This window comes from Gavia stellata, chromosome 7 (assembly GCF_030936135.1).
Source record: "Gavia stellata isolate bGavSte3 chromosome 7, bGavSte3.hap2, whole genome shotgun sequence".
In the NCBI taxonomy this organism is placed as follows: domain Eukaryota; kingdom Metazoa; phylum Chordata; class Aves; order Gaviiformes; family Gaviidae; genus Gavia; species Gavia stellata.
In genome coordinates this window covers 6344133-6370710 of record NC_082600.1, presented here as the reverse complement: position 1 = coordinate 6370710, position 26578 = coordinate 6344133, and the positions used below count along the sequence as shown (strand labels likewise).

General features: G+C 37.1%; 1 protein-coding gene across 1 annotated transcript in view; it reads right to left on the bottom strand.

The window, feature by feature from the left end:
• The window catches only part of KIAA0586 (KIAA0586 ortholog), a 73332-nt gene that overhangs the window by 29870 nt on the left and 16884 nt on the right, over positions 1-26578 (bottom strand). Inside the window, exons 16-28 of the mRNA XM_059819288.1 lie at positions 22322-22513; positions 21294-21481; positions 19951-20058; positions 18684-18764; positions 12670-12866; positions 12344-12462; positions 11586-11770; positions 8888-9047; positions 8072-8297; positions 7283-7530; positions 6709-6785; positions 3834-3968; positions 1995-2175 (exon numbers count right to left, since the gene is read on the bottom strand). Of these exons, the coding sequence (XP_059675271.1) occupies positions 1995-2175; positions 3834-3968; positions 6709-6785; positions 7283-7530; positions 8072-8297; positions 8888-9047; positions 11586-11770; positions 12344-12462; positions 12670-12866; positions 18684-18764; positions 19951-20058; positions 21294-21481; positions 22322-22513 (2097 nt within the window). The remainder of the gene's footprint in view (positions 1-1994; positions 2176-3833; positions 3969-6708; positions 6786-7282; positions 7531-8071; positions 8298-8887; positions 9048-11585; positions 11771-12343; positions 12463-12669; positions 12867-18683; positions 18765-19950; positions 20059-21293; positions 21482-22321; positions 22514-26578) is intronic.

The following is a 26578-nucleotide window of genomic DNA, read 5'->3' as shown; positions in this document are numbered from 1 at the left end:
TTGGAAGAAAAGTGGAAACAATCACAGATTATTCCTTCCCCTGTTCCACCTCCCCCCAAGAACAGATTGTTTCCTATTCAGTGTTGACTTCGCTATCAAAGAGACTTGGAAACAAGATTATGTGTTCCTCCCTGATATGAAAACACTCTTGTCTTGAAAGTAGATCCTAGCTTTTATACATTGTTGTTTCCTTAGCAATGTCAATGAACACTGTGCTGTGTGTTCAGAGGTGGGGAGGGAGGGAAGATAAATTAAAAATCATCAGGATGCAACAGAACTCAGTCTAGGATTATTACAGATTATGTAGAAGCACAGGGCATTTCCCTATGGTAGTTAGTCCAGGGCACTTGCCTCCTCCGAAAAAAGTACTACAACAGAAACAACACTACAAGATTTACAGAGATGAGCATAAAAAAGTACTAGAGAAAAACACTGCTTCTAGATTATCATCACACGCAGGAGCTGGTTTTGAAAAGTGTTAGATATTTACAGGACAGACAAAGGGCATCCTAAATCAAATTTATTCAATTTAAAAAATAGATATAGAGGCAATACAAACATGTTATGCCAGATACAGCTATGGACAGTCTGGGTAAGAAGGACATACGCCTAGTAGACAGATTCTCCCATTAATGTGCATCTTCTAACTTTCTATATGGTCCTGAGCACTGTTAGAGACTTACCACAGATTGATCTAGGTCACTAATTTATTCCTACGCCACAGCATTCTTAATGTTGACTGTCCTCTAACAACACCATGTTAAACAACTGACTTGGAGAAATGTCTTATGGCAGGGAGCCTAATGTAACCTAATCTCCAAAAAACATTCAACAAACTACTTTCAAGTAAAAGTTTGATAATATATAACATACCAGGATGTATTTTCAAGGCTGACAGCGGTGTAGCTCATCCAAAACGTTAGGTAACAGCTACCTTAAAAAGCTTACTCTCTGTGTAACCAGTTCAAATGTAAATCAGTTCAAAACTAAGCAAATACTCCTATTTCTCCGAGATTATTTTTGCCACATGTTGAACACATACAATTTCAATCTACTTCCTACTGGTCAGGGGTTGATAATGTGAGAGATGCTTCTCTTGTCAAATTCATAAATGTGAAAATTAAAAGGACAGAAAACCATCTCTTTGATCACTTTAGTTTACACAACTTTTGATAAATCAGTGCAACCACATTTGTGCTGTAACAGCTTAATAATTATTTCAGTTTAGTTTAATCATATTTAAAACCACAGTCAACAAAGCGTTTCTACATGCTTGCAGCAGTTTAATTAAGCAAGTATAGAAGTACATTTTCAGATGACAATAGAGAAACCAGGATAAAAAAATAAGGGAGAGGAAGGATGGACTATTGGTTACAGCACTCGTTTCAACTGAAGAGAAATAAATTCATTTCCCTGCTTTATCACAGCAGCTTACCCATGCACTACTTTGTACAAGCCATTATGCATGCACCTCAGCTACCCATCCGGGAAAAATAGAATTTCCGTATTGTTATGGGAATATATGAAGGTAAAATGTATTACCGATTTTGAGACACTGCAGTATCACCTAGATGGAGTAATAAAAACAATGAGGAGTGCTGTGTAAGGGGACAGAGAGAAGTGGCTTGAACTGCTGGTATTAATACCTGTCCTATGGACAACTTTAAGCACAGTCAAACTAAGTGTTTCTGAGAACTGAATTTGACTTAAAAGAATAAAATACATACAAGTCAACTTTTGTATAGGCAAGTGGGTATTTGCCACGTTTTTTGTTCAAATTGTAGAATATTACAGGCAAAGAAGAGTGAAGACAAGGCTTGTATTAAATCCAGTTCTCAGAATAGGAATGCTAATAATTTCATTGCAGCAATTACCTATAAATTTTTAATTTTGTATTTTGAACATGTTCTTTTAAATTAATTCAGATTCTGTTACAGAAAATCCTCAGTATCCACATAAATAGCACAGAGAAAAAAATAACAGTCTAACTGTACCTCCAACTTGGGCAAGCTGTCCTGGCGATGGAGAACGGAAACCCTGGTGTGGTCTGTTCTCAGAAGTCTGAGCAGTTGGATGGTCCATATAAACTGAATGTCCCATTAGGATTCTCTCTGTTGCTCTGGTCAGCCTTGGTCTTTGACCTTCACTGAGTTCCCCAACACTACCATCAGAATCCTACATAGAACAGCAACATCAGAACAGCAGGTATAAAAACCCCAATGTATTTCTTCCAAAACGAGGCATTGTTATGTAATTACATTAACCCTTAAAGCATATATAACCTTAAGTCTATACTATCAGACTTGAATAAAGAAAACTGAAACTGAAGAGATATCATCTAACTGGGTTTGAAAGCAAGATCTACATTTATCAGTACTGGACAGAAAAGAATCACTTACAGCCAAAGAACATCACTTATTTTGTTAGTGGTATCCCAACATGATCAGAACCTAAGTCATATTTTTAGAACATGAAGTCTTTGAAGTTACACATACGGCCATTGTTGACTGCCTGACCTTGTAACATTGGAAGCATATAAAAGTTATTGACTCTCTGTTGTATAGCATATCAGATAAAAAATTCAATTTTTAAGTAGGTTTGGATGGCACTTAAAATAGGGGTGGTTCTCTGGATTCTGACTTTCAAAGCTGCAGAGAAAAAACAGCTTGCCTCTATGCACAAAAACAGGTTGAATACACATACACACGTGCACAGTATCATTCTAAGGCAATACTAGTAACATCTATGAGAATATTCTTTCTCTTATAAATGAGAAGGTATGTTTGCACACACCTTGCCAGAATCTGGGGGATAGTTTATTAGTGTCTTGTATGGACTGACAAGAGCGGTCCATGACTATGGGAATGGGAAAAAGCAAATTAGAGATGCATTTATAATTGGCAGTGCTGATGAGAAAATGTCACTACAATTACAGACTCGGAGCTGACACTGTAGAAAGCTTTTCACTAAGTCCATCCACCAGAGCTCATTAAGTAAAATACAGACAAAGAAATAGTTAAGGAGGTGAGTGAAGTTAGTAATTATTACTGACCAAGACAGAAGGAAGAAACTGCATATGCATCAATGAAATCACAAAAAGCAAGATCTGCTGTAAATAAAGGTGTTCATGAACCATACTGGAGTATTCACAGTTCGCTTCCTTTAAACATTCCCTCCAGCTATGTCAGTTGGAATAGACGCCCAGCCCAAACTACTATTTTCCACACAGAAAATACTTAGGTGTGTGACAAAAAAATTACTTTTGTCCTTTGTGATACAGATAGTTATATTTTTCCGTTAGTTTGTTTTTTCTGCCAACTGAATATGAATATTTTGAGGTTTTGTTTGAAGATCAGTATCAACAGCACGTGCAAAAGTGCATGTAAACATTTGCTGAGTTATTCTTCATACCTGCCTAAAACACTCACACGGCCGTTAACTGCAGTGGACTTGTACTGCTAAACATACCACCTATTTGCTGAAGTGACAAAACTTCTCTGGTGTTCAAAATGACAGGACAAATCTGGTAGACAGGAACATTCACATACATACCTTGAAAACTAGGCACGTGTGATACCATGTACAGCTAACTTGTGCACATGTGATACTATGTGCAGCTAACTTGTTTATAATAACACTTAACCTTCAGTGTTTTTAAGAAGTTTTACATGAGAACATAGCCAACAGAAGTGGGATCACTTCCAGCAGGGAATGAAGTGTATGAACCTGTTCTATAGCCAACAGGAAGGATAAGCTTGAAATATTTTTCTACTTTTGAGTAGGAAAGTATCACTTCAAAACTATTGTATTGGAAGGAAAAGGATGTAAGTTACCTCCAAATGGTACACTCCTCCTTGCGCAGCAACAGGTGCTTGATTTAATTTGGCTAAAAGAGTCAGGACAGGATCCCTGTGATAGCCTTTATCTGGTCTTCTCACCACTTGCCCTTCACTGGGAGGATCATAATCCTAAAACAAACAAACAAAATCCACATAATACATGATCCAAAACTGTTTTTTGTAGGAACTTGGATCATTCTTACTTTAGTTCACAATTAAGCTTTTTTCTTTTATAGTAAGTTGTTACAGTTCCCACACTAAGAACTTGTGTCATGAAAATCTAGGCATTTAAAAATAAGCAAACTGACAACACACTGCTTTCTCCTTTTACCCACTGACATGCACAGTCTTTATTTGATACATAAGACTGCAATACTTAGAGAAGAACAAGGTCCTTCAGGTCTCCAACGTTCAGGGAAACAGTTAAATCCTCCCACATACAGGTTGCTAGCAACAATCTGGCTGCAGAGCTACTCTCACCAGCAAGGATTTAGCTTCCTCAACCAGAAAGCCTAGTTTGAGGATGGAGGACTATTGGAAGGAGTTATGATCCAGCTGACAAAGAGAGGGAAGAACATCTTTAGCAAGCAAGCTTTCCAACCTGATGAAGAGAACTAATTTAGGTTCACCTGATAACAGAGTCTTAAGCCCAGAGTTTAAGAGAGGAAGTGTGGCAGACAGAGGAGGTATCCAAAGGGAAGCCCACAAAGGGAACTTTTACAATCTTGATCAAGAGGGATGGCATTCTCCTCAGGTGCCTATACACTCACATGGCCAAGTCTGGACAACAGACAAAAGACCTGTAAGTTCAGGGCACAGTCTCACAACTATGACATGAATGAAATCATGGATATTAGATGGAAAAGTATGCACAGGCAAAGTACGGCCATGTTATAGGTCGAAATGTTTAGGAAGGGTAGGCAGGGAGAAGAAAAGTAGACTCCTACTCTAGGACATTTAAACTTTGCATTATCAAGGTTGGAAGGGACCTCTGGAGATTGTCTAGTCAACCCAACTGCACAAGGCCGCACCTCTTCCAGTGTTTGGCCACCCCCACAGTAAAAACATTTCTTATGTTTAAACTGAATTTCCTGAATTTCAAGCTGTGACCACCACTTCCTGTCTTTTCACTGGACACCACTCAGAAGAGTCTGGCTCTGTCTCCCTTACTCCTTCCCACCAAGTATTTACACACATTGGCAAGATCCCTCCCCAAGCCTTCTCTTCTCCAGGCTAAACAATCCAACGTCTCTCAGTCTTTCCTCATATGACAGATGCACCAATCCCTTAATCGTTTTTGTAGTCCTTTGCTGGACTCACTCCAGTAAATCCTTATCTTTGTTGTACTGGAGAGCCCATAACTGGACACAGTACTCCAAACACTATCTCACCAGTACTGATTAAAGGGGAAGGACCACCTCCCTTGACCTGCTGGCAATGCTCTTCCCAGTGAGGCAAAGGATGACAGTGGCCTTCTTTGCCACAAGGGCACATTGCTGGCCACGTTCAACTTGTCCACCAGGATCCCCAGGTTCTTTTCTGCAAAGCTGCTTTCCGGTCAGTCAGCACCCAGCACATACTGGTGCATGGAGTTGGTCCTCCTCAGGTGCAGGACATGGCACTTCTCCTTGTTGAACTTAATGAGATTCCTGTCAGCCCACTTCTCTAGCCTGGTGAGGTCCCTCTGAATGGTGGCACAACCCTCTGGTGTATCAACCGGTTTTGTACCATCCGCAAACTTGCTGATGATGCAGTCTGTCCTATCATCTAAGTAATTACTGAACATGTTAAACAGCACTGGCCCTGGTATTGACCCCTGGCATACACTACTAGTGACTGGCCTCCAGCTGGACTTTGTGCCACTGACCACAACCGTTTCAGCCCAGTAGCTCAGCCAATTTTCAATCTCAGGTCAAATAATTCCTTGAATTGTGCCTACTGATGGTCTGAGTCAGGATCAGAGGGGAAAGGAACCCTGGGGATGTTGTGGGCAGGGTCTGTTTCAGAGCACCTGACCAACAGAAAGTAAGAGGAGGCTTTCTACAAAACATTAACAGGGGTCTGATGATTGCAGGTCTTCATCCTCATGGCAGATTTCAACTATCCGGTCATCTTCCAGAAGAGCCATAGACCATTGTGGAGGCAATCCAGGAAGTTTTTAGAAATCTCTCTGGAGGTCCCTTCCAACCAATACTACTGCAATTTCTTTATCAATTTTTTTATTCTTTCATAAAGAAAACAGTTTGCTTTAAGCATAGTATTACTCTACCCGATACTATCATTTATACAACAGCTATGTCCTACTAACAGGCATTACATAAAGTCAGGGAGGGAAAGTCCAGGCTTTTGAGGAAAAGAAGAGTGTTAAAAGAGAAAGGGAATGGAGAATACCTTGACTTGGAAGGCTTCCAGGACAACGGACTAAAGCAGATGCCAGATAAGAAACTATACTGAAGTTTCAAGCAGCTTTAACTAACTCCAGCCTCAGCTAACCTACTTTAATAATTTAAGCACAGAAGCGATTAAAAGATGGCTCACAGCTGAAACTGCTCAGATCTTAACAATGTTCTATTCTATTTAAGATGTCTTAAAACTAAAAACAGTAAAGAAATGAAAATGGCTATTAGCTATCTCTCAGAAGTATATAAATAATACAACTATTTTAAAAATATAAATTAGTTTGTATAATGTGGTTTTTTCCTTTGGAGCTCTGAAATTCTAACATTCTTTGTAAGTGTACAGTTTAAAAGAATTACAGTTTAAATTTAAGAAGTTTATAAGTGAAAATACTTAAAGCACATCCAATTTATCAAGATGCTCAAGGTAGAATACCACACTAACTCTGTTTCCTTGTGAAACATTTCCTTACCATTTCATTGGCATCTCGTAAAGTACTGGTTAAGCTCTCAGTGAGGTTTGGAAGAGACAGTCCTCCTCCTGCTAAGGCTGAAAAATATTTTAAGTTACAAATACTAAAAAACATGCAAGTTATATGAAAGAAAGCCAAGGCCACATTCTTTAATAATTGCAACACAGTACTTTAGTAAAGTTGGAAATTCCTACTGCTGGATGTGTATTATAGACATACTTTGAGCTTCCAAGAAAATGACTCTTGCACTTTGCTTTCAATAAAAACTTAGTACTTAGTACGACATGGTACTTGTGCAAGACAGTCCCAATTATTTTCCAAATTGATCTTATGCCAAAAGAGCAGATTTAATCTTTTTTCCACTAGTAAGAAGCAGCATTTTGTTCAGAGCCAAACAAAGAGCAACGAGGTCTCTTAAATCCAAAACCATGAACTGAAAGTTAAGGACCAGGTTAATGCTTGCAGTTTTATCAGAAAATGTATGAAACATAACTTCAGTAGACTGGAAGAGAATTTTATAAAGAAAAAAAAAAAATCCAAATTCTAATTTCCACAAATTGGTCTAGTTAGTTACCTCCTGCAGCCAGCATCTGTCCATAGCTGAAGAGTACCTCCCCTTCTGAGATGGGTCTGTCTGCAGTTTCTGTTTCTGTTTCTGTGAGGGTAAGGCTGCTTTCCTGCGTGGACTGCTCAGAACTAACTGTAGGCACAGGTGATGGAACCTGTGGATTGCAAGGAAGCGATTCGAAGGGCCTCGCTGACAACTGCTGAGGTGGTAAAATCAAGGCCTCTGGTTCTTCATCATTAGCCACTGACATCTCACTAAAATGTAAGAATATGCATTGTGAATACAACAAAATGCATTGAACAATATAGACTAAAGTCTTAAATCAATACTGGAAAGAAATTAATTTGCAAGTATTTTTTCAAATGAAAGAGCACAGCATTTTACAGAACAGTCCAAGAATCAACATGGTTAAATAACATTATTAATGAGTTTCTGGTTATAACTAAAAACTACGATGTGTATTCCCACTGAGGTAATAGAAAAAATAAGATGCTAATAAATACAATATTTCATTGTGGCTACATTTATTACTGGTGGGTGTAACAGTACCAGTTTACTAAGTACAATGTTCAACAGGACAATGAATAAGGACGAATAAATTCTGAGAAAGGTCCTGATTTCACATTTTTCTCCAAAATATAAGTCAAACAATTAAAAAGAAGAATCCTGGCTTATCTCAATGCCTCCCGATATACACATGAACAATTTCTCTACTGACTTTTTGAGGATATGTGTAGAAATAATACATTCTTTTTTTTTAAGAAATGAGAAAAACATGCAGCCAGTTCAACTCACACAGCCTTGAGATGGAATGGGTCTTCAGTTAAAGGACTGGGTTTCTCTTCTTCCAGAGGAAGTTCTGCATCATCCCATGGGTTTGGAGGTTTTGCACTTTGCATTTTTGCAGCTTCGGAGACCCATTCTGAGGCAGGAGGGCTTGGTGTGGTTGTTCCAGGAGGCGTATTGACAGGGGTAACCACAGGTGTGCCAACACGACCAGTGGCAGTTGGAATCTCAGCTCCTGCATGTGTTATAGTCAAATTTCAGATCAGAAAGGAAAGCAGGAAGTAAATCTCAGACAGAGAGCTAGTCAGTTCTACTAAGCACTTATACTTTTTGTGATACCTTTTGATAGTTATGGAGACAAGACTAGATTAAGACTAGTTTAAGTACAGTGTTGGCATCTGAAGGAGCTAGAATAAAACCTCAATTGCTTAACTTCCTTTAATAAGGGAGACAGCTCAGCATTTGAAAAACTAAGCTACTTTATTTGGAGAGTGTAAATTTGGCTTAATTAACATTAGAAACACAGGAAGAAGCAAAAGACTGCTATTTTTCTGAGGTGAAAAAGTGTGGAGGGGCTGGGAGGGGTAGAAATCACACAGAACATAAAAATGTGCAATAAGTTTGAAAATAGAACTGCTACCAAATAGAAGATGTTTGCTTTTTATATGAATTAGCCCATAATTCTTGTACTACATGAGTTCCCACTTGAATTATAGCCTCAAGAATATTTATCCTGAGAGATAACGTGTCTTTGAAGAAGAAAATTAAAGGCAGTAGATTAAAGCATATTTGCTACTTCTAAACTTCAATTATTATTTTCACTACCTGTTTCTTTAATTTTTTCATGTTCACGAACATCCCCACTCGTTTCTGTAAGAGACAGAGGAGACTCTGGAGTTTTGACCGGAGGCAATTCTTTTTCTGAAGGTGGTGTTTGTGGTGGTGTGGCCTGGGGTGTTGGCAATGGAGTAGGCACAAGAGACTCCTGAGGGAAAATAATCATAACCACAGTTATTATCTCAATGTAAAATTCCTATCTTCCGAGTAACCCCAGAGATAGCTGAGGAAGAGAGAGAAAAGCAGGTTATCACAGAACAGGAACAGTTGTTGCTTAGATACATGAGTCATGGATCTAACTCCTCCATCTAAACATAAAGTCGCACCAGGCTAAATGCTATGCCTGGAAAAAATAAATTAAAAAACAGTATGTTATGCATTCGAATGATTACATTTGGAAATCATTATGTATAGAATGGAATAGAATAGACTATTTCAGTTGGAAGGGACCTACAATGATCATCTAGTCCAACTGCCTGACCAATTCAGGGTTAAAAGCATGTTAAGGGCATTGTCCAAATGTCTCTTGAACACTGACAGGCTTGGGGCATTGACCATCTCTCTAGGAAGCCTGTTCCAGTGTTTGACCACCCTCTCAATAAAGAAATGCTTCCTAATGTCCAATCTAAATATGAATTATATGATTATATGAATTTTAATAAAGCATTTGATACAAATGATAAGCAAGAAAATAAGTCGTGACATGGATAAAATTGAGTCAGTATAATAATTTTATGGTAAGAGAATCAGCTAAAGAGAAGATTATAAACAAAGCAATAGCCAAGACAGTAAAACACTAAAATAAGCACAAACATAGTTGTGATGTTCCTTAAAAAATGACAGCGATGGAGATAAAGCTGACAAGCAAGTATGATGGTTGCCATTTAGCCTGCTATGGAAGAATATGATGGATCTTTCCAGGTTTTTTTCCAGCCCTGTTCTCTGACATGTCATAAAGAACACAACACAATGGGGATAAAGGAAGGCTTCCAGGATAGTTTTTGAAGAATAAATCCTCAGACTGATGATTTTTATTAAAAATTCTTATGGCAAGTGGAACATGCTAACATATTTGGCAGTTCACACATGACTGCGTAACATCGTGAACACCTAAGAACTCCGTAACTGGGCAGCTGAAGTTCTAGATAGGAAACTTCACAGTAAGAAGGGATAGAACAAGAATGCATAAACTACATATTCAAGAACTGCTGCTATAAGCTGAGCAGAATGGAAAAAGGAGAAGAAAAAAAAAAAAATTACAAACGTACAAGTTATCCAAAGGATGACTATTAGCCACAAATGTGGAAAGACTTTAAAAAAAAAACATAATTAGCTACCTGAGATTCCAATAAAGGCAGGAGAGTATCACTACTATAGGACAAAGCACTGAGGAAACCCCATCTTGCATCCTACATTATTATTAAAAATGTCTATTAGCATATTAGTGTTACCCGTGGTCAAGAGCAATCTAAACTAGAAAACATAAAAGTGCTGCCCATCAGCAAGAGTCAAAAAAATGGTACACATACAGATGATTGCTTTATTTAGCCTAATCAAACAAAGGCCAAAAAGGACAAAACTAATCTCTTGAATTGTGCAAATGAATATATATAGTAAGGAGAAAACAACCATTTCAGCCTAAGGACATTTCAGTTTAAGCTGAAGAAAGAAAGTACAGAAGTGTTTAAGCATAGAAACAAGAAGGCTTAAGAGGGCCATTAGTAAATGTAGCATGGTTATTAGAAGAGTAAGTATCAGAGGAACAAGCTACAAAGAACACACCCTCCTGAATCTGTAATGGATTGGGGAAGAGCTCTTTAGATGCAGGATGGCTGCATTTAAGCCTACAGCAGTGAAATGATTACTTTTGACTACAGAATAATCTGTTGGTCACTTACAGCAGACACTAGGTGGTATTTCAGTCTATATGCACTGTAGCAGAATAGAATAACTGATGTCACTTGCAACAAAGCTTGGAATAGTTAGATTTCTAAGCGCAGCAATTTCCACATTCATCCCAAAGGCATTATACAACACCAGATTGTAGCACAGCCATTGTTATCAAAATAAGAGCCACCTGTCATTTCATTATCAAAGGGAACAGCGAAAATTATCCTGTATTACAGGAAGCTGTACTAATCATTTAAGCATTTACTGAAAACTACTGAACTCAAAACTTATAAAGAATGAATACTCATTTTTACAGGTATTAAAGAATGTCTGCAGGCCCATAAACCCAAAAATAATATTATTCTCAGCTTCTATTTCTTCTTATATGATGAAATTAGTTTCTTCACATTTAATTTCTTTGCAAGAAAGTAGCATAGCTATTTTTGTTGAAAATAACATGAGCTATCTTTTGACAACATCAAATTAAGTACCAAGTCTTTCTCTTAGCAATCAGTTTTGTACTCAGCCTTAAAGTAAATAAATAAATATAGCATGTTGCATGCAGCAAAAAGGAATTAATTTTTTTTTCTTTTCAAATTCTTTTTAAAGTGAAATAGGTTTAATCTTGTTGTTTGCTGGTGCATAATAAGGAATAATCAAAAAATGCAAATCATGCACACTCAGTTCATCAGTCTTTCTCCGTCATCTTTGTCTTGCACATAGTTGAACCATCATGCCACAAAGAAATTATCCCTTAGAACTTCAGGAGGAAAGCTTAAATAAAACGGACTCTTACCATCGTAACCATGGTACTTGGAAGAACATTTGTAGCAGGAACTGCTTTCTGAGTCTGCTTGTTACCCAGCATGGTCGCAATTGTTTCACTGAGAGCTTCATTTACGAAATGACTTATCATTTCTGAGTCCACAGGCACACCAGCATTGATAAAGAGTTGAAATCCTCCACCACCTGCAACTTCAACTGAAAATGAAGAAACATAAAGCATACATCCAGGCCTCAATTCTTAAAATGCCTGTACTGTGCTGCAGCCACTCATTTTATTCTCCATAAACTTTTAAACATTCCTGTACAAAAAGTGTTTTTTTTATTTTACAGATAAAGAACCAACAGTAGAGAAGCAATTCAGAATCCTAAAAGGCGGCAGCAGCGAAGGGCAGTGACATCACAGGAGAAATGCATTTGTCTCCCACATTTATAAGGGAGATAATTTTTGGCATATCTATTAACAAAAGAAAGGCAAACAAACATTACAGGCTTCGCAAAATGCCAACTCTGATTTAGATGGCCAAAACCAGAAGTTGATTTGTACAGTGGTGTGTTTTAAGTGTTCTTTTTTTTAGATAATTTATTTCAATGGCCTTATAATGCTTGCTCTGTCTCAACATAAATTAAAGCACGTACTTTTGCATTTTATAGTTTCACTGGTTCAGCATTATCCACTCTTAGGCTCAGGCAACACCTACCTCCACAGGTTGTTAAAATTAGCCAAAAATTGAGATAATTCATCTGCTGAGAACAGTAACTCCTACTCACCAATGTCAGAGGTTACAGTCTCACTGTCTTCACTCTCTGAAGTGCTAACACTGGGCACTGTTTCTTTCTGAACTGGGTACATCCCACTGATAATTTTTGCCATTATTTCTTGTTCCACCCTAGCAGAATAAAACCCAGTTAACTATCAGCAAACACCAAAGACACCCAGAAGTATACAAAAGAGCATTCTTGACATAAAATGCAAGGCGGCTCAAAGGAAAGAGGAGAAGGGAAGAGAGGAGAGGAGAAGAAAGGGAAGGTATTCTTATGGAGTCGTTCCTTCTTCCATATATATTCTCTCGCCACTTTCTTATATTGTAACTTACCAATTTATCAACCTGTTTTCTATAGTTTCTCTCCTTTGAATCAGTTCATCCAAAACATCAGAAGACTGCTGAGGAGCAGAGGCCACTGGAGGAAACAAAGGACCACTGTATTTTGGCGAGGCAACTTTAAACTGTCCATTAAGCTCCAGAAGAGGCTCAAAGAATTCTGGAATTTCATCCCTCTCCTCTTCCTGATCCTAATAAATAAGTAGTAAATTAAGTTACAGTGCATTTGTAGAAGGCAATGTCATTGAGGTAACAGTTTTTTTATTTAAGAAACATTTGCAGATGTGTCACAGCACACAAACCACATTCTCCCTTCTTAGTATATTGTAGTTAATTGATACAATTCTAAACTTAGCAAATCATAAATCTGTAGAGGTATAAAGCTATAGGAACTGCTAAGTAAAACATGATTTGGCTCATATTTCCTGCCTGTGCTGCACAGGGCAGGGAGCCAATGTTAATACTTGAGAAATTTACTTGTGACATAAGTCAGGTTTCTTTAATATATACTCCAGAAATGCTCCTCCTTTAAAGAAAGAAGTTTGGAGAACTTTCTACAGTCACTTGTTGGGTTAGGGTTTTTTGGTTTGGTTTTTGTTTGGGTTTTTTTGGGTTTTTTTTAGAAATTAAACTTTCTCCTGTTTGAAAAGATACGTACCCAAAAGTTAACAAGTATATAGTCAGTCAAAACTCTAACAACGTTGCCAGCACTGAAGACTAGATATTAATAGTTTACATGTTACATGTATGTTTACACTTACATTAACTTCAGCTGCTGAAAGTTAAAAGGTATTTCTGGGTAATCAATTCACAAGATACTCACAGACACTTTGAATTTAACCTTAATGTGCTATCTCTAAAAACTTATGGAAGTTACTCGGTGCGCATTAGAATGTGTGACTGTTTCCAAAGATGCCACCCTCCTTTTCCCCCCGAGCACATACACAGCACGAAGTCCCAAAAAGCAGTCACCAACCCATCATATCGTAATGTAACACTTTAGAAATGTCTCCTGATGGATGAGAACTACATCCTTCACTCATAATATTAAAAACAAATGTCTCTAATAGTAATATGATTCTCTAAGAAGAAAATTTGGCATGCCAGAAAGAGGTGAAGAGCTGAGCCCTAAATTACCAATGAGAAGTATGTGATGTTGCGTAAAAGAGCTCACTGTAAATCTACATTTACTAAGATTAATCGCCAACACAGTGAAAGGAGAAAAAAAGTCTTCTTTTCCCTTATATAGATTAAAATTACTTTTAACCTATAAAATAAAAAAAACCCCTGCTATATATTTTCTATGAATAAAAGAACAAATCACTAAAACCAGGAAGAACAGAGACGGGAAAAAAAAAAGATAGTAACATTTTCCTCTTTCCCTAACCCAGCATTAATACTTCTCTCCTACCTTAATACACTTTAAAACTGAAAAGTCAGATAGGTCCCTCATGAGTGTTACAACAAATAGCTATTGGGGAGTGGGATCTTTAAACAGTAATAATTCTTCAAAGAAAAGCTGTAACTTACAAAGCAGGCAAAACAGAATACGTACATTTGGGTGACAAACAAAGATCTTTAAACCATTCTAGGCATAGAAATAAGACAGTAAAGTTAAACTCAGAATGGCACTGGATGCCTTGCAAGCTGATAAGCAGTTCATTCCATTAGGACATATGTATTCATAACCACAATTCATTCTGACAGCAAATGTAAAGATGTCTTTGTCCAGTGTTTCATTATGCATTTTCTTCTGACTGCATTACTCCATAAATCTTCTTTGATGTTGCCTATTTAATATAATCTTTTCTGAAAGTATGCAGAATACAAACATCTGGATTAAATAAACCAAGTACATACAACACATCTTACACGTATTTAGTAACTTCTGACAAACTTTTGCAGTTCTGCATTTCTAAACTAGGTGCAAAAATATTTTATATTTAATAGTGCACAACTACAAAAGAAAATTATATTCATTTTGGGGTGATATATTATCTCTGCTGAAATAAAAAGATAATATAATAGTCAGTACATAATTATACAGATTGAACTTGCACATGCATCACCTTGTAGACCAATCCTGAATAACCTGCACTCAATTCTGCATTTTACCTCCCTGGAGACTGTTGAAAATATCTATCATGAATCCCAATCAAAATATGGCATAAATTATAAAGTCTTTCAGATATGATTGGAATATTAATCACTGTACTTTATTATAAAGTATCAAGCTGAAATTCTATTTCCCAAATTACATTCAGATAATTAAAAAAATGTTTGAAATTATTAGGTGGTATAGATTAATTTTGTTCCATTACCAAACATGTATATGCATAGTCTTTTATTAAAGCTGTCCAAAACTTAGTCATGCATTTCTTCTTGACAGATTTCTAAAGCAATTTTCACAAGCAAGGTCAGGCTGCATTGCAGGTGCCACCTGTGGTCTTTTGTCTGAAGAGTTACACGTGCAAAAAAATCACTTTTCCCCCAAGAGCATCTGTGGGAAAGCAGGTTGAGGAGAATACGTTTACTCTGCTCTCTGCAGGTTATGTATTTTGCAGTGGTATTCAAAAAGGAAGCAAAAATTTTGAGAAACAAGTCCCCACCTTTCAATTAGGGCATGTTCAGAGAGAGCAAAAAGCGTCTCTAATCTTAAATCCTAGTAAGTTTGTTAAAGGTACTGCAGGATGTGGCTACTCATAAGACTTGGAGAGGAGACTCAATAAATCTGAGAGTCCATTCTGAGCTCATGTTAGCTCAGCAAGTTTCTCACTCTGGAATAAGGCAGGGTCAATGCAAGGGCTAGCCTTACGAAACCTCTTCTGTGCAGAAAGTCTGACCCTACTTTGTTGTAGGTGCAACCACTGATCAAAAATAAAGAAGTGTGTAAATTAAAGCTGTAACAGCCTTTTCTGCTTTCTTTCACATGTGAATTTTCTTATTGTGAAAGAAGAGCACCTAATTCAACTGTTGTGGAAGATGGAGCTCTGGGTCTTTAAACACTAGACAGCAAGGTTGCAATGGGAGAACAAGGCACATCACCTCTTCCTATGGCAGGGCGTCCGTTTTAGAAGATGGGACAGGTCCACAAAATTGTTAAAACAAATTACTGTCAGGTAATGTAATAAAAGATTTGTCTCTACTCACACAAAGGAGGACAGAGGAGCAACGACAGGTGGGAGAACCCAGATAACCTCATATGACAAACGTGCACCCCAACACAGCTACTCCCAGGGCTATCACAGGAGATGGCTCAGCCCCAGTGTCCGGGAGTGAAACCCAGCAAGATGAGCCCATGGAAAGACTCTTCATAGCACCGTTCTTAAGGTTGGGCAGGTGCATTTGGATGAGGTGATGACACGATGACTTATTATGGGATGCAGGTAAGAGTATTTTGGGATGGTACAACACTTTTTATATGGTGTTTACAGAGGTGTGGAAAGGGAAGGACCAAGGTGGTTTGGAGAGGTCCAGGTGTGGAAAAAGAGAGGGATAAGGGGACAAAAGGGTCTGGCTGCACATAAACCAGTGGCTGGTCAGCATGCTTGCCTGGCCTTGCCCTATGCCTGATCAGCGCAGTCTGTCCTGTCTCCTCACTAAATGCCATTTCCAACTATTTTCCTGGGCAAGGGGCTTTCAGCGTATTGCACATCCAGGTGCCAGAGCTGGGGCGGGCAAGGACCCAGGGCCAGCTGCTGGGTAGACTGAGTGTCTTAACACCAGGTACTGGAGGGATCTACACTGTTTATGCGTATGCCTGTGTATGCACATGTATACACACACATATATATGTACATACACAAAAGCACATGTATATCCCAGACCTCCACCCTGAACTGCCAGAGAGGCGAACAGGATCAGCACGTTGGTGCTATTTGAGTGCTGATCTGTGCAGCCACTTGTGTACACATATCTATATTGCATACGTGTGTTTGTGTGTACCTATTGGCAATACATGCTCAGCCTCACTACATGCTGACCTCGGACCAGGCAGCTGCGGCAGCCTTGCCTCTATTGGGCTACCAACACTAACAACTAGCATTTCAGCTCCTAAGTATCTCTTAAATATCTATCTTCTAGTTGAAAAGGTAAAGCAAATCCTAGGAAAAGGAAATGCCTGGGCCAAGGTCCTGAAGCCTTTTTGCAATATCCACCAGGGAAAGAAAAAAAAAAGGGGAAAAAAAAAGATATTTCACACAAATACTTATCTTCAATTCTAACAGAATTAAGTTTTCATAATAAAAGGGGTGGGGGGGAAGACAACGATAAGCTATTTTCCAGTACAGCATTTTATGCACATCTTTTCACTAATCTGAAGCCTCTTCTATAACAATAAACTTGCTTTCTTTTGATGTCTTAAAAACCCCTGACCCTCCAGAGGTTGATTTTATGCTTCCACATTGTGTTTGTCTTGCACATTTTTAAGAACAATGTCTGTGTGGTCATAGGCCAAACATATGTTTCACTCAGAATGTTTTTGGTATTGTGGTTAAAACATATCCCAGTGCCAAAAATAAAAGATAAAAGCAATCCAGGAGAAAAATGAAAAAAAGAAAATATGAATAACTATTATTCACATACAAAAAATTTAACATTGCAGCATTTTTTTGTTAGTTCATAAACTGATTTCTTAAATACCTTTCCTATTTATTTTTATAAAATAAAGCTTTTCTGTGCTAACAGAAGAAAGTTGTCCAAATAGATCTAACTCCTCCCCTCCAACAACATAAGGTAATTGTGAAACTAAAAATGAATAAAGCATTTCCCCACTTTTGATAGGTAAACCACCCCTTTAGGACCTTTTTAACTAACTGATAATGTTAAATGATTAATTCAGTTTTAAAATAAATCTACCATAGTGATCTGTAGGCTATAGAGTTAATATTTAATGTACACTCTAATCCTGGGACCAGGAGCACACAGAACAGGTAAAAAGAATACATTTTTGGGTAGATTTTGATACGCACAAAGCAAGCCTAGCTCACTGGAAAGAAGCTTGAGGGAAAAGCACTTCAAGAGAAATCTAGCCAGTAACAGCAATGTCAAGCTCCTGGTATTTACTGAGTCCTAAATGCAGCAGGAGGTGGAAGCTGCCATCTTCCACAGAGGCAAGATACTACCCAACAGCTGGGTGGCAGCATCTTGCTTCCTTCAGAGGCAGCCTTTCCCAGCTACGGTTGAGTTTCTGCTTGTGCTTTTAATCTGGATAAGTGAAATACAGCCTGGATCACCAACCTTGAGCATTTGTCAGCCCCAACTCTGACTGACAAGAGGTCAGCAAAGGACTTGCTACCTAAAAAAATTAAACTGTAAAAGAGTATCCCCAACAAACCCATGTTACCATAATCCAGAAACAACAACGTTGTTAAATGTGCACAGACACACTAACAAGGCATCCAGTAAAACAAAATCTTGTCAACTCTTAACAGGATCCAGGAGATGAGTAGCACATGTGGTACACATATACTCACATACACTACTTTCCTTTTCTTTAGTTATATAATTTTTGACTGAAATGCGACATTTTGCTAAAGCATTTTACGACCTCAAAAACATATACAAATTGCTCTATACTAAAATTTTCTAAAAGGGAACCCTCAGAAAATACTTTCCCATTTTAAAACATAGGCCACCTTGCTTAAAATCTGTAAGAGCATCTTAGATATGCATCACATTTAGAGCTTCAAATTGTGAAATCTAAGTGCTATAATCACTGCTGATTTTAGAGGATTACTTTTATTTCTAGTGGATTCTAACACATCATAATAAAAGCTAACTTTAGGTTTTTATTGTAATTCTTCAAAGGTCCTTTACTTAATAATACACAGTGATTCATAATATTGTTTATAGCACAGTAAACACTTCACCATTGCTCACAATGTGTATTATTAAAGTTGATAGTAAAGCAAACTAATTTTCTAAATTGTGTTTCCAGTTATGACAGAATAATATAAAGGAAATACAAAAAGGTTTAAAAGGAAAGGACACCTTTGCAATATAATTACCTCCATGACATCAGTAACGTCAATGAAATTAGTTCCTGGAAATTTTGTGTCTTCCTCCTCACTATGTACATCTTCTGGAGTCTTACAAAGACAGATTGAAATTGTTAGATATTTCATATTGGGTGGAAAAAAATGCATTAGCAGAAAAACTTCATGACAAGAATGCAATTAAATCACCACTCACTGTCAACAGCCTGAATCCAGAAAAAATGCTTTGCCCACCTTAAAAGCTAGGAGGAATTTCTTTGCATAGGATAAAGAGAGATTATTAGAACTCTTTCTTGTATGCTGACAACTAAAACATGCTGTTACCAAATCTGATGGAATATCTCACCATTAAAAGCTCTAGGGCAATACCGGTAACTCTTACTAAAAAATCAGTAAGACAAAATACTGTAAAACATAGCACACAAGAGTCTACAAGTGTCTTAGGCAACTTACTTATGTGCGATTTCTACAGTGTTATTTAATAATATCATTTTTAAATATTAGTAATCACTATTTTAGTCCACGGTCTCTGTCTTCTTAGTGAATACCTTGACTACAGGACTCTGGAGGACCTAACTCCTTAAATCAGAATAGCAGCTAACACACAGGGTAAACAGAAGATACAATAACTATATAAAAATAATCACTGCATCACCGTGCCTTCACACTGTGCAGTCTCTGCAATGCACAAGACAGAAGTCCACTGGAAGAAACAATATGCCGTCCTGTAAACATGTGCTTTAGTTTACAACCTTACCATTCAGCATGCAGCAGTTAGCCTTTAGTTGCACAAAAATTTTCGTTACTTTCCACTTCTGAAAAGTTATACGGAAAGAGAATAGAGTAGACTGGCCAGCTCCACACACAACAGGCTACCAGTGAACAGGCTAGACATACATGCCACTAACAACTCAAATACAGCCAAGGAGCTGACGGAGGAATGAAGAACATCCTCAGTCTTCATGCCAGCACACTGAAGCCAGTATAAATAAAACAGACATGGGCCAATAAGGGATTACAACTCTTAACAGGACAGAGAAACTCTGTTTTTCTTAGGGTTTTGCTATGGTGATGATTTAATCTTGGAAGAACGTCTTGCTGCAATTTTTCATTTTCTTAAACAAATACCTCACATTATAAATTCTTCAGAATAATTACTCCATTTTTCCTGGAACTGCCTAATTTCTCTAACTAAAACAAGATAATGAAATAACTTTGTAGTAATTTAACATTTTTTTTTAACAAATTTGAATTCGCAGACATTTAGACCAATCAATACCTGTATTACAGCATCGACAGGAAGAAGTGTAGGTTCAGAGCCTGGAAGAACATGGTTTACACTCATGCTGTCACTTGAAATACTGTCAATATCTACATTTGGTAACACCTACGGCAGAAAAAAGCACCAATCTGAAAATCTATGTATTAGCGCGGCTACTATCGTTGAACTTTGTAGATTCTCTCTTTCACTTGCTACTGAGCCACTAAACTTCAGTGACCTCCTTTTCTCATACCTGTATCTGATAATAACTTGGTTCTGAAAAACAAAATACTGTAACGTACAAAAACTAATGCCAGAAATATTCACCCCTTTTCTTGCAGTACCTGATTTCTCCTGTTCTCTAATTCCCTGACACTTTGTCTTGCATGTGACAAAAGCTGAATAAACCCGTAACCATTTATATAGCAGATGTGTGTTTGACTTGCAATTCATTTACACTATTTTGCCCTACAAGCCACTGTGTAGGCTGGTTATTGGTTTCACATTGTCATACACCTGGTAGGGTAAAATAAAGGCAAAATTGTATTACAATATAGTTTGTAGTAAAACCAAGTCCATTACAGCATCAAAATGTTTTTGTTTTCTTTTTTTAAGAACAAAGATTTAAATGCTTGCTTAATTCTTTTGGGGGGAAAAATAACAAAAAAAAATATCACCTTAAACATTTAAGAACTGGGTGACATAACAGCAAAATGCATGTGGGTGGAAAACAGTGATACAGCAAGGGAACAAGCCACGTACTCTACCTGTATTTAACTTTGAGTTCCATGAATCATTTGTATCTGAAAGGTGTGTGTAGGAGTGTGTATATTCTCAACAATTTGAATCCATAATAATGAATATGTAAGAAACATTAACTTCCTTGACAACAGACTCATGTAAAAAATAAAAAAACCCCAACCCACTAGGTAAGGACTGCAATGGTTGATTAATCAGGAGTGAAATTCTTGGGTTGACTATCATGCTTGAAACAGGAATCTTAAAGGCTAAAGCATTCATTCAAGAAAACTGATGGGTTTTTTAATACTTTTTTTTTATTCAAAGTTTGTACTGGCTCAAAAACCTCATTTAAAACAAGCAAAATGTAACATAGAAGTATTTTACAAACACCCTGCATAGCTGAATTATGGAAGAACTAGTTTTCTATTTTGGTTAAATAATAAAGGTAATTGTTAAAATATGAATAAAAATATTAGCATATCTTGACAACTTTTTGGTCCCTCCATTCTATATGTTTCTAATGCTTACTGAAAACCATCTACTGATGTCAAAGTAAGTTACTGATGGATGAGATTGTATTTAGTTAGCATTTATTAAAATAAATCACTCTTGACATGTACCTGAACAGACAGTTGAGGTGGATCCTTTTTCTCTGATCTCATCTCTATTACAGCTATGTTTGGTTTTTTTGTCTCATCTGGTCGTTTTGGTGGCACTTGAGGAAGAGAGGCTGTAACTGTAACAGGGTGTGGTTTACCTATAACTACTCCAGCAGGCTGCAGTGAGTAGTCGCTAATTTGGGTTTGACCTAAGGACAGTTTAAAAATAATTAAAGATATATATAAATCTCCAAAGTCAATAAATTAATAAATTAATTAAAATTAAATTCTGTGTGTCTGTGTTTCACATGAGACAGACTGAGATCTCGTGCACAATTACAAACCAATTAAAAAGCCTCCTATTAACACTAACTAAAGTATAGTGCTTCACCACGTAATTTTAAGGCTTTCCCAGCAGCAAGTGTAAACTCAACACTGCCATTTTTTGTAATTATTCATTTTTCTTGACTACAGTGACACCTACTGCTGAAAATGAGAAGAACTACATTGGGTTTGCCTTTCAAAAATTACATACCAGGCTTCCTCCTGCTTCACATTTTCTTAACTGTATTCAAAATACTGTTAGACAAGTATAGCATCCAACAAATTTTTGTTCAAGACACCCTTTTTTTTCCAATAATTATCTTCTTTAAATAAAATATAATACTAACCCTTCCCAAACAAGGCCTATATAAAGGTTCTATTGAAGGTCCAAAAATACAGAAGCCATGACAATTAATTTAGTGTGTTTGGCACAATCCTGCTGAAATCGTTGGGCTGAAGTAATCATAAATGCTGAATCCAAGGGCTAATGATTCAGTTCCTGCTTACAGAGATACCAAACTTAAAGCCAGAACAAGAACCCTAGAAATGGAAAGCGTACCAAACAGCTAAGCAAATAATTGCTCTTTCAGGGTGTCGCCAGGCATCCAGCATGAAGAATGAAGAGAACCAGAACATTTTAAACTGTTTCCCCAGGTATATTTCCCATTAGAAGGGCAGCAGTAATTAACCTTCACACATCCCTTCAACAGGTTATTTGCTCCTACCTAGTGGAATAGCCATAGGAATTAGGTGACCTTCAAGTGGACCGCAGACCGCAGGTACATCTCGACTTGGACTAAAGAGATACTGATTTTCTTGGGTAAGTGCATATAAAGGATGCTGTTTCTTAGGGCTGGTTACGGTTACTACCTTCTGTGTGCGAGAAGTCTGTGTTCTTGCTGACTTCACCTTTGTACCTGAAACAAGAGCAGATAAACCATGCGTCATCAATGTGTGTGCAAACAGAATGGTATCACACACTACTAATTTAAGCCCTTCAACTGAAACAGTTAGAAGTTTTTTGCTGTGGGATGAAGGGATCAAGGGAGTGAGACAGGAAGGGTGGAATCTAAAAGTGCTGAGTTAGATATCACGGTATTGACAGCAAGGAATTAAAATTACAATTTTTGAACATCTGAGTCTAGCAAATAAAGGCACATAAATGTGAAGAAAAGGACACAAGGATGGTAGTAGGTTGGAATGAAATGTGCGATTTAGCAGGAAAGAAGAAACCCATGATTTAGGCTTGAAATACAGCATTAGAACAGCATGCAAGCCTGGCATAAAAAAATAGACAGGATATAGAATATAGCCAAACTGATCTCTTGTTCATCTGATTAACTGCCTCAATTTTATAAACATGCAGTTTGTCTCCAGCCACGATATTGATAAGTAGTCAAAGGAACAGGCATAATCTACAAATTCCTTTTTTAACAACTCACTGCTACTGGAAAATAAAGGCACCACTAATACCTGTAAATCTTCACTCGCAACGTCAAGGAAGCACTGATTTTTTAGTCCAATTTTGAAAATGTTTTGTTAAATAGCTAACTAGAAGTAATCTGTATGTAACAATGCCTAAGCATATAGCAGAGAAGAAATATTTATTGCAATGTTGCATTTCTCACCATACAGTCATGCAAGGTCTTATTCAAACTACATGCTTTGCAAACAATGGATATTATCAGGGGAATTATTAACTTCAATCTAAATGGATAAAAGCTGCCTGAAACATCCCCAAAAAAGGAGTCAACAGTCATGAATCAAACAGAAGTGCTTCTACTGCTATTTTGTAGGCATTAGGAAAATGAACCTGGAAAGAATCACATTGGTAACCAACTGCATATCTTCACTACAGCTGAAAAACATTCTCTTACTCCTCTGTCATTTCTAATCATCACCCTTCCCGTATTAATGGCCAGTTAACACATGGCAACAAGCCCTGTTCACATTTAATAGCTTCTTAATTAATTGAAGAATAAAAGTCAACGATTATAAAATTTAGGGATAATGAAGATTGATAATGTGACTTTTAACAAAGCAGACAAGCAAGTAAGGCAATCCACTCAAGAAGTGGTATTTTTGTACACACCAATTATGGGTTGTAAGCCTAGAAACAAGAACAGCAAGTCCTAACTCTTCAATGAGAAAATACAGGTCAGAAAGAAGTGTCTCTGAAAAAGGCTTTAAGGTCATGTCGGATAAGTAATGCAATGAGAAATCACAATACAATGCTGCGGTCAAAGGGAGAAATGTAATGCTCAGATGTCTCAACAGGATGTCAGTGAGGTGGAGCAGGAGAAGTCTTCCATATATGATAATACTGCATTCAGTACTGATTCTGTATCTTAGTAAATATCAAAATAGATTGGACATTAAAAGGCCTTTTTCATTTTTTAAGGAAGATCACCTGGAAACTGAAGTAGCAGAAAACTGAAGCCAAAAAGTCACTATAAATCAGATACTAAATTTGAAGCGTCCAATTTACTTTTGAACTATAAAGTATTTAGCCATGGGAAGAAGTAATTAAGGGCAGATTTTCTGATGTCTTTAAATGACGAACACGTGCCTTTCGCAAAGCATAGGTTAGACAGAAAAACTGTTCTTTAGTCAAAGACAAATTACTGGACTCAGTAACATAAACAGATACAGTTCAGTGGCTTGTGATTTAGAAGAGGTCATACCACATGATCTAGCAGTCCCCCCTGGCCTTGAACTTTTGAGTAAAAGCAGGAATTGGCAACATATCTGTAATACCACCAACTTGTAAAAACAAGGTTCTCACAGTAAGAATGATTAAGTACTGTATACACACAGCACCTCATTTTAATTGCTTTCAACTTTTCATTTCCCCCTGAAAAGTTTATTTGCACTGGGCAGAAACTAGACATTTAATTAAACTTAGCTTTAAAAAACTGGTGTTTTACATATATTTATCAGGTCAAATTATGCAAGAAAACAACTCCAACCTTTTTTTTTTTAGAAATGCTCTCTTAACTCATAAAAGTGGTGTTATTTGGATTTTTTTTTTCTAACTTCCCAGAAGAAACCAAGCATTAGTCACTATAGTTTATTTGCAAAGAAAATGGTTGAGAAAGTTATAAAGTGACTGAAAAGAGACTCTCCAGATGGCCATTTCAGTCTTAAATAAACATCCTTATTCTAACACTAATTTAAAACAAGCTCAATGGATTGCTCTAACAAAACAGAGTCATTTAATAAGTCTGGATTTTCCAGCCAATCAAACCCAAGGCCAATGACTTCCAATAGTTTTTCAGCCTTTATCACACGGTACATCAAGGCCAGGAAGGGAATCTGTGGGTGCAGATCCATGAAGGAAAGAACTAACCATGCCTAATGCAAGCAAGATTCTTTCTTTTTTTTCTTTTTTTTCTTTTTTTTTTTTTAAGGACCTGGTGTTTTAAAGTGCTCATTCAACTTTGTTTCATTTTATTTACACTCCTGCTATAGAGGAGTACAGATCTGTTTCTAATTTTATTACTTACACTTTCCTGCCATAACAGCATCTTTCAAAACAGCAGCCCTCAAAAACATTTAACTATTTTGTCTTCATGAGACCCATGTGAAACACAGAAATATTACTTCTCCATTTTATTGGCAAGATGTAGAAAAGCACAAAAATTAAGCAGCTTGACCAACTGTCTTATAAGAGGAGTCAAAGACAAGTAATGCCAGCATCAAAGGCTGACCTCAGCCTAAAGCCATTAAAATCAGAAAACTTGAAAATAGGACACATACTCATTGGAGTGCTGTTCTTGTAAGTGACACGCAAAAAAATCTGTATTCTTCCTTTCTTCCCTTAGGTAAGAATACAAGGGGGTGTCTTATTTTATTTACAGTCATGATAGAGACAAAACCATAACTTTCCGTAACTGCAGTGTGATGTTAAATAGAGAAACAAATTTTATGATGGCTTTATTATTCCAAACACACATATTGCTGTATGGCTGTAGTATGACTTAATGACTTGGAAGAGAATCACTTTGGGTAAAGGCTATCCAGAGTTCATTCTGTTTTCAAGCAAATAGCTTTTAAACTGTATTTCTCACATGCAGGAGTTTCAGAAGATTGAATGCAGCATCGATCCAGTACACAGTTTTCTCTCATTTCTATTCACCTCCAACAGAAAACAAGCTAAAGCACAGGAGCAGCTTATTACAACTGCATGTAACCTGTACCTCTAAATTTCACTAACACTACTGAATTAAACACCGTAAGGGTAGAAAACAGTTAGTATCAAATGATCAAATTACCTACTTATTATAATTAGATTGGGGAGGGCACTTTTTCTGCCTCTTTACAAGGCATTGTTTCTGGAATGATGAAATTGGCCTCCCTGGAAAGGTTGTGACCCTCTATAAAGGACAAGAGCCCAATAAACATAGAAGAAAAATGTCATTTAGGACTCAGCAAAAACAGAACTGCTGATTAAATATTTTTAAAGAAGTGTCTGTTCTCAATCCAAATCTTAGAGGTCACTGTATCATAGTTATTGCTACAATAAGTTCTTACTAGCACACATTTTATTTAAAAGAATCTGTACAGAATAAACTAGATTACAGGTGTGCAGCATAGCCAGTAGTCTAAGAGTGATATTTCATGCTGGTCCTTCAAATGAGTACACTGGCATTTTTCACAAAAAAAGAAGTGGTTCAAAAGAGGTCAAATAAAAAATATAAGCAACAAGACTAGCAGTTTTCATATACCAAGTTCTTACCTTTTTGAAAATAAAGTAAGTTTTGAAAAGTCTTCTACATTTTTGCCAGGACTATAACCCACATTTTCCAGGAGGGTTATAAGACTTGCAAATACTTTCTACCAATAACATTTTTTCTTAATGGATCGCAACTGGGCTCCAAAGCACTCGTAAGAAAGTGCCAGGAAATGGCATAAAAACTATGCTAAGCTTAACAATAGATTTTTGTACTATTTTGAGGATTTGGCACTGTGGATGTACATCA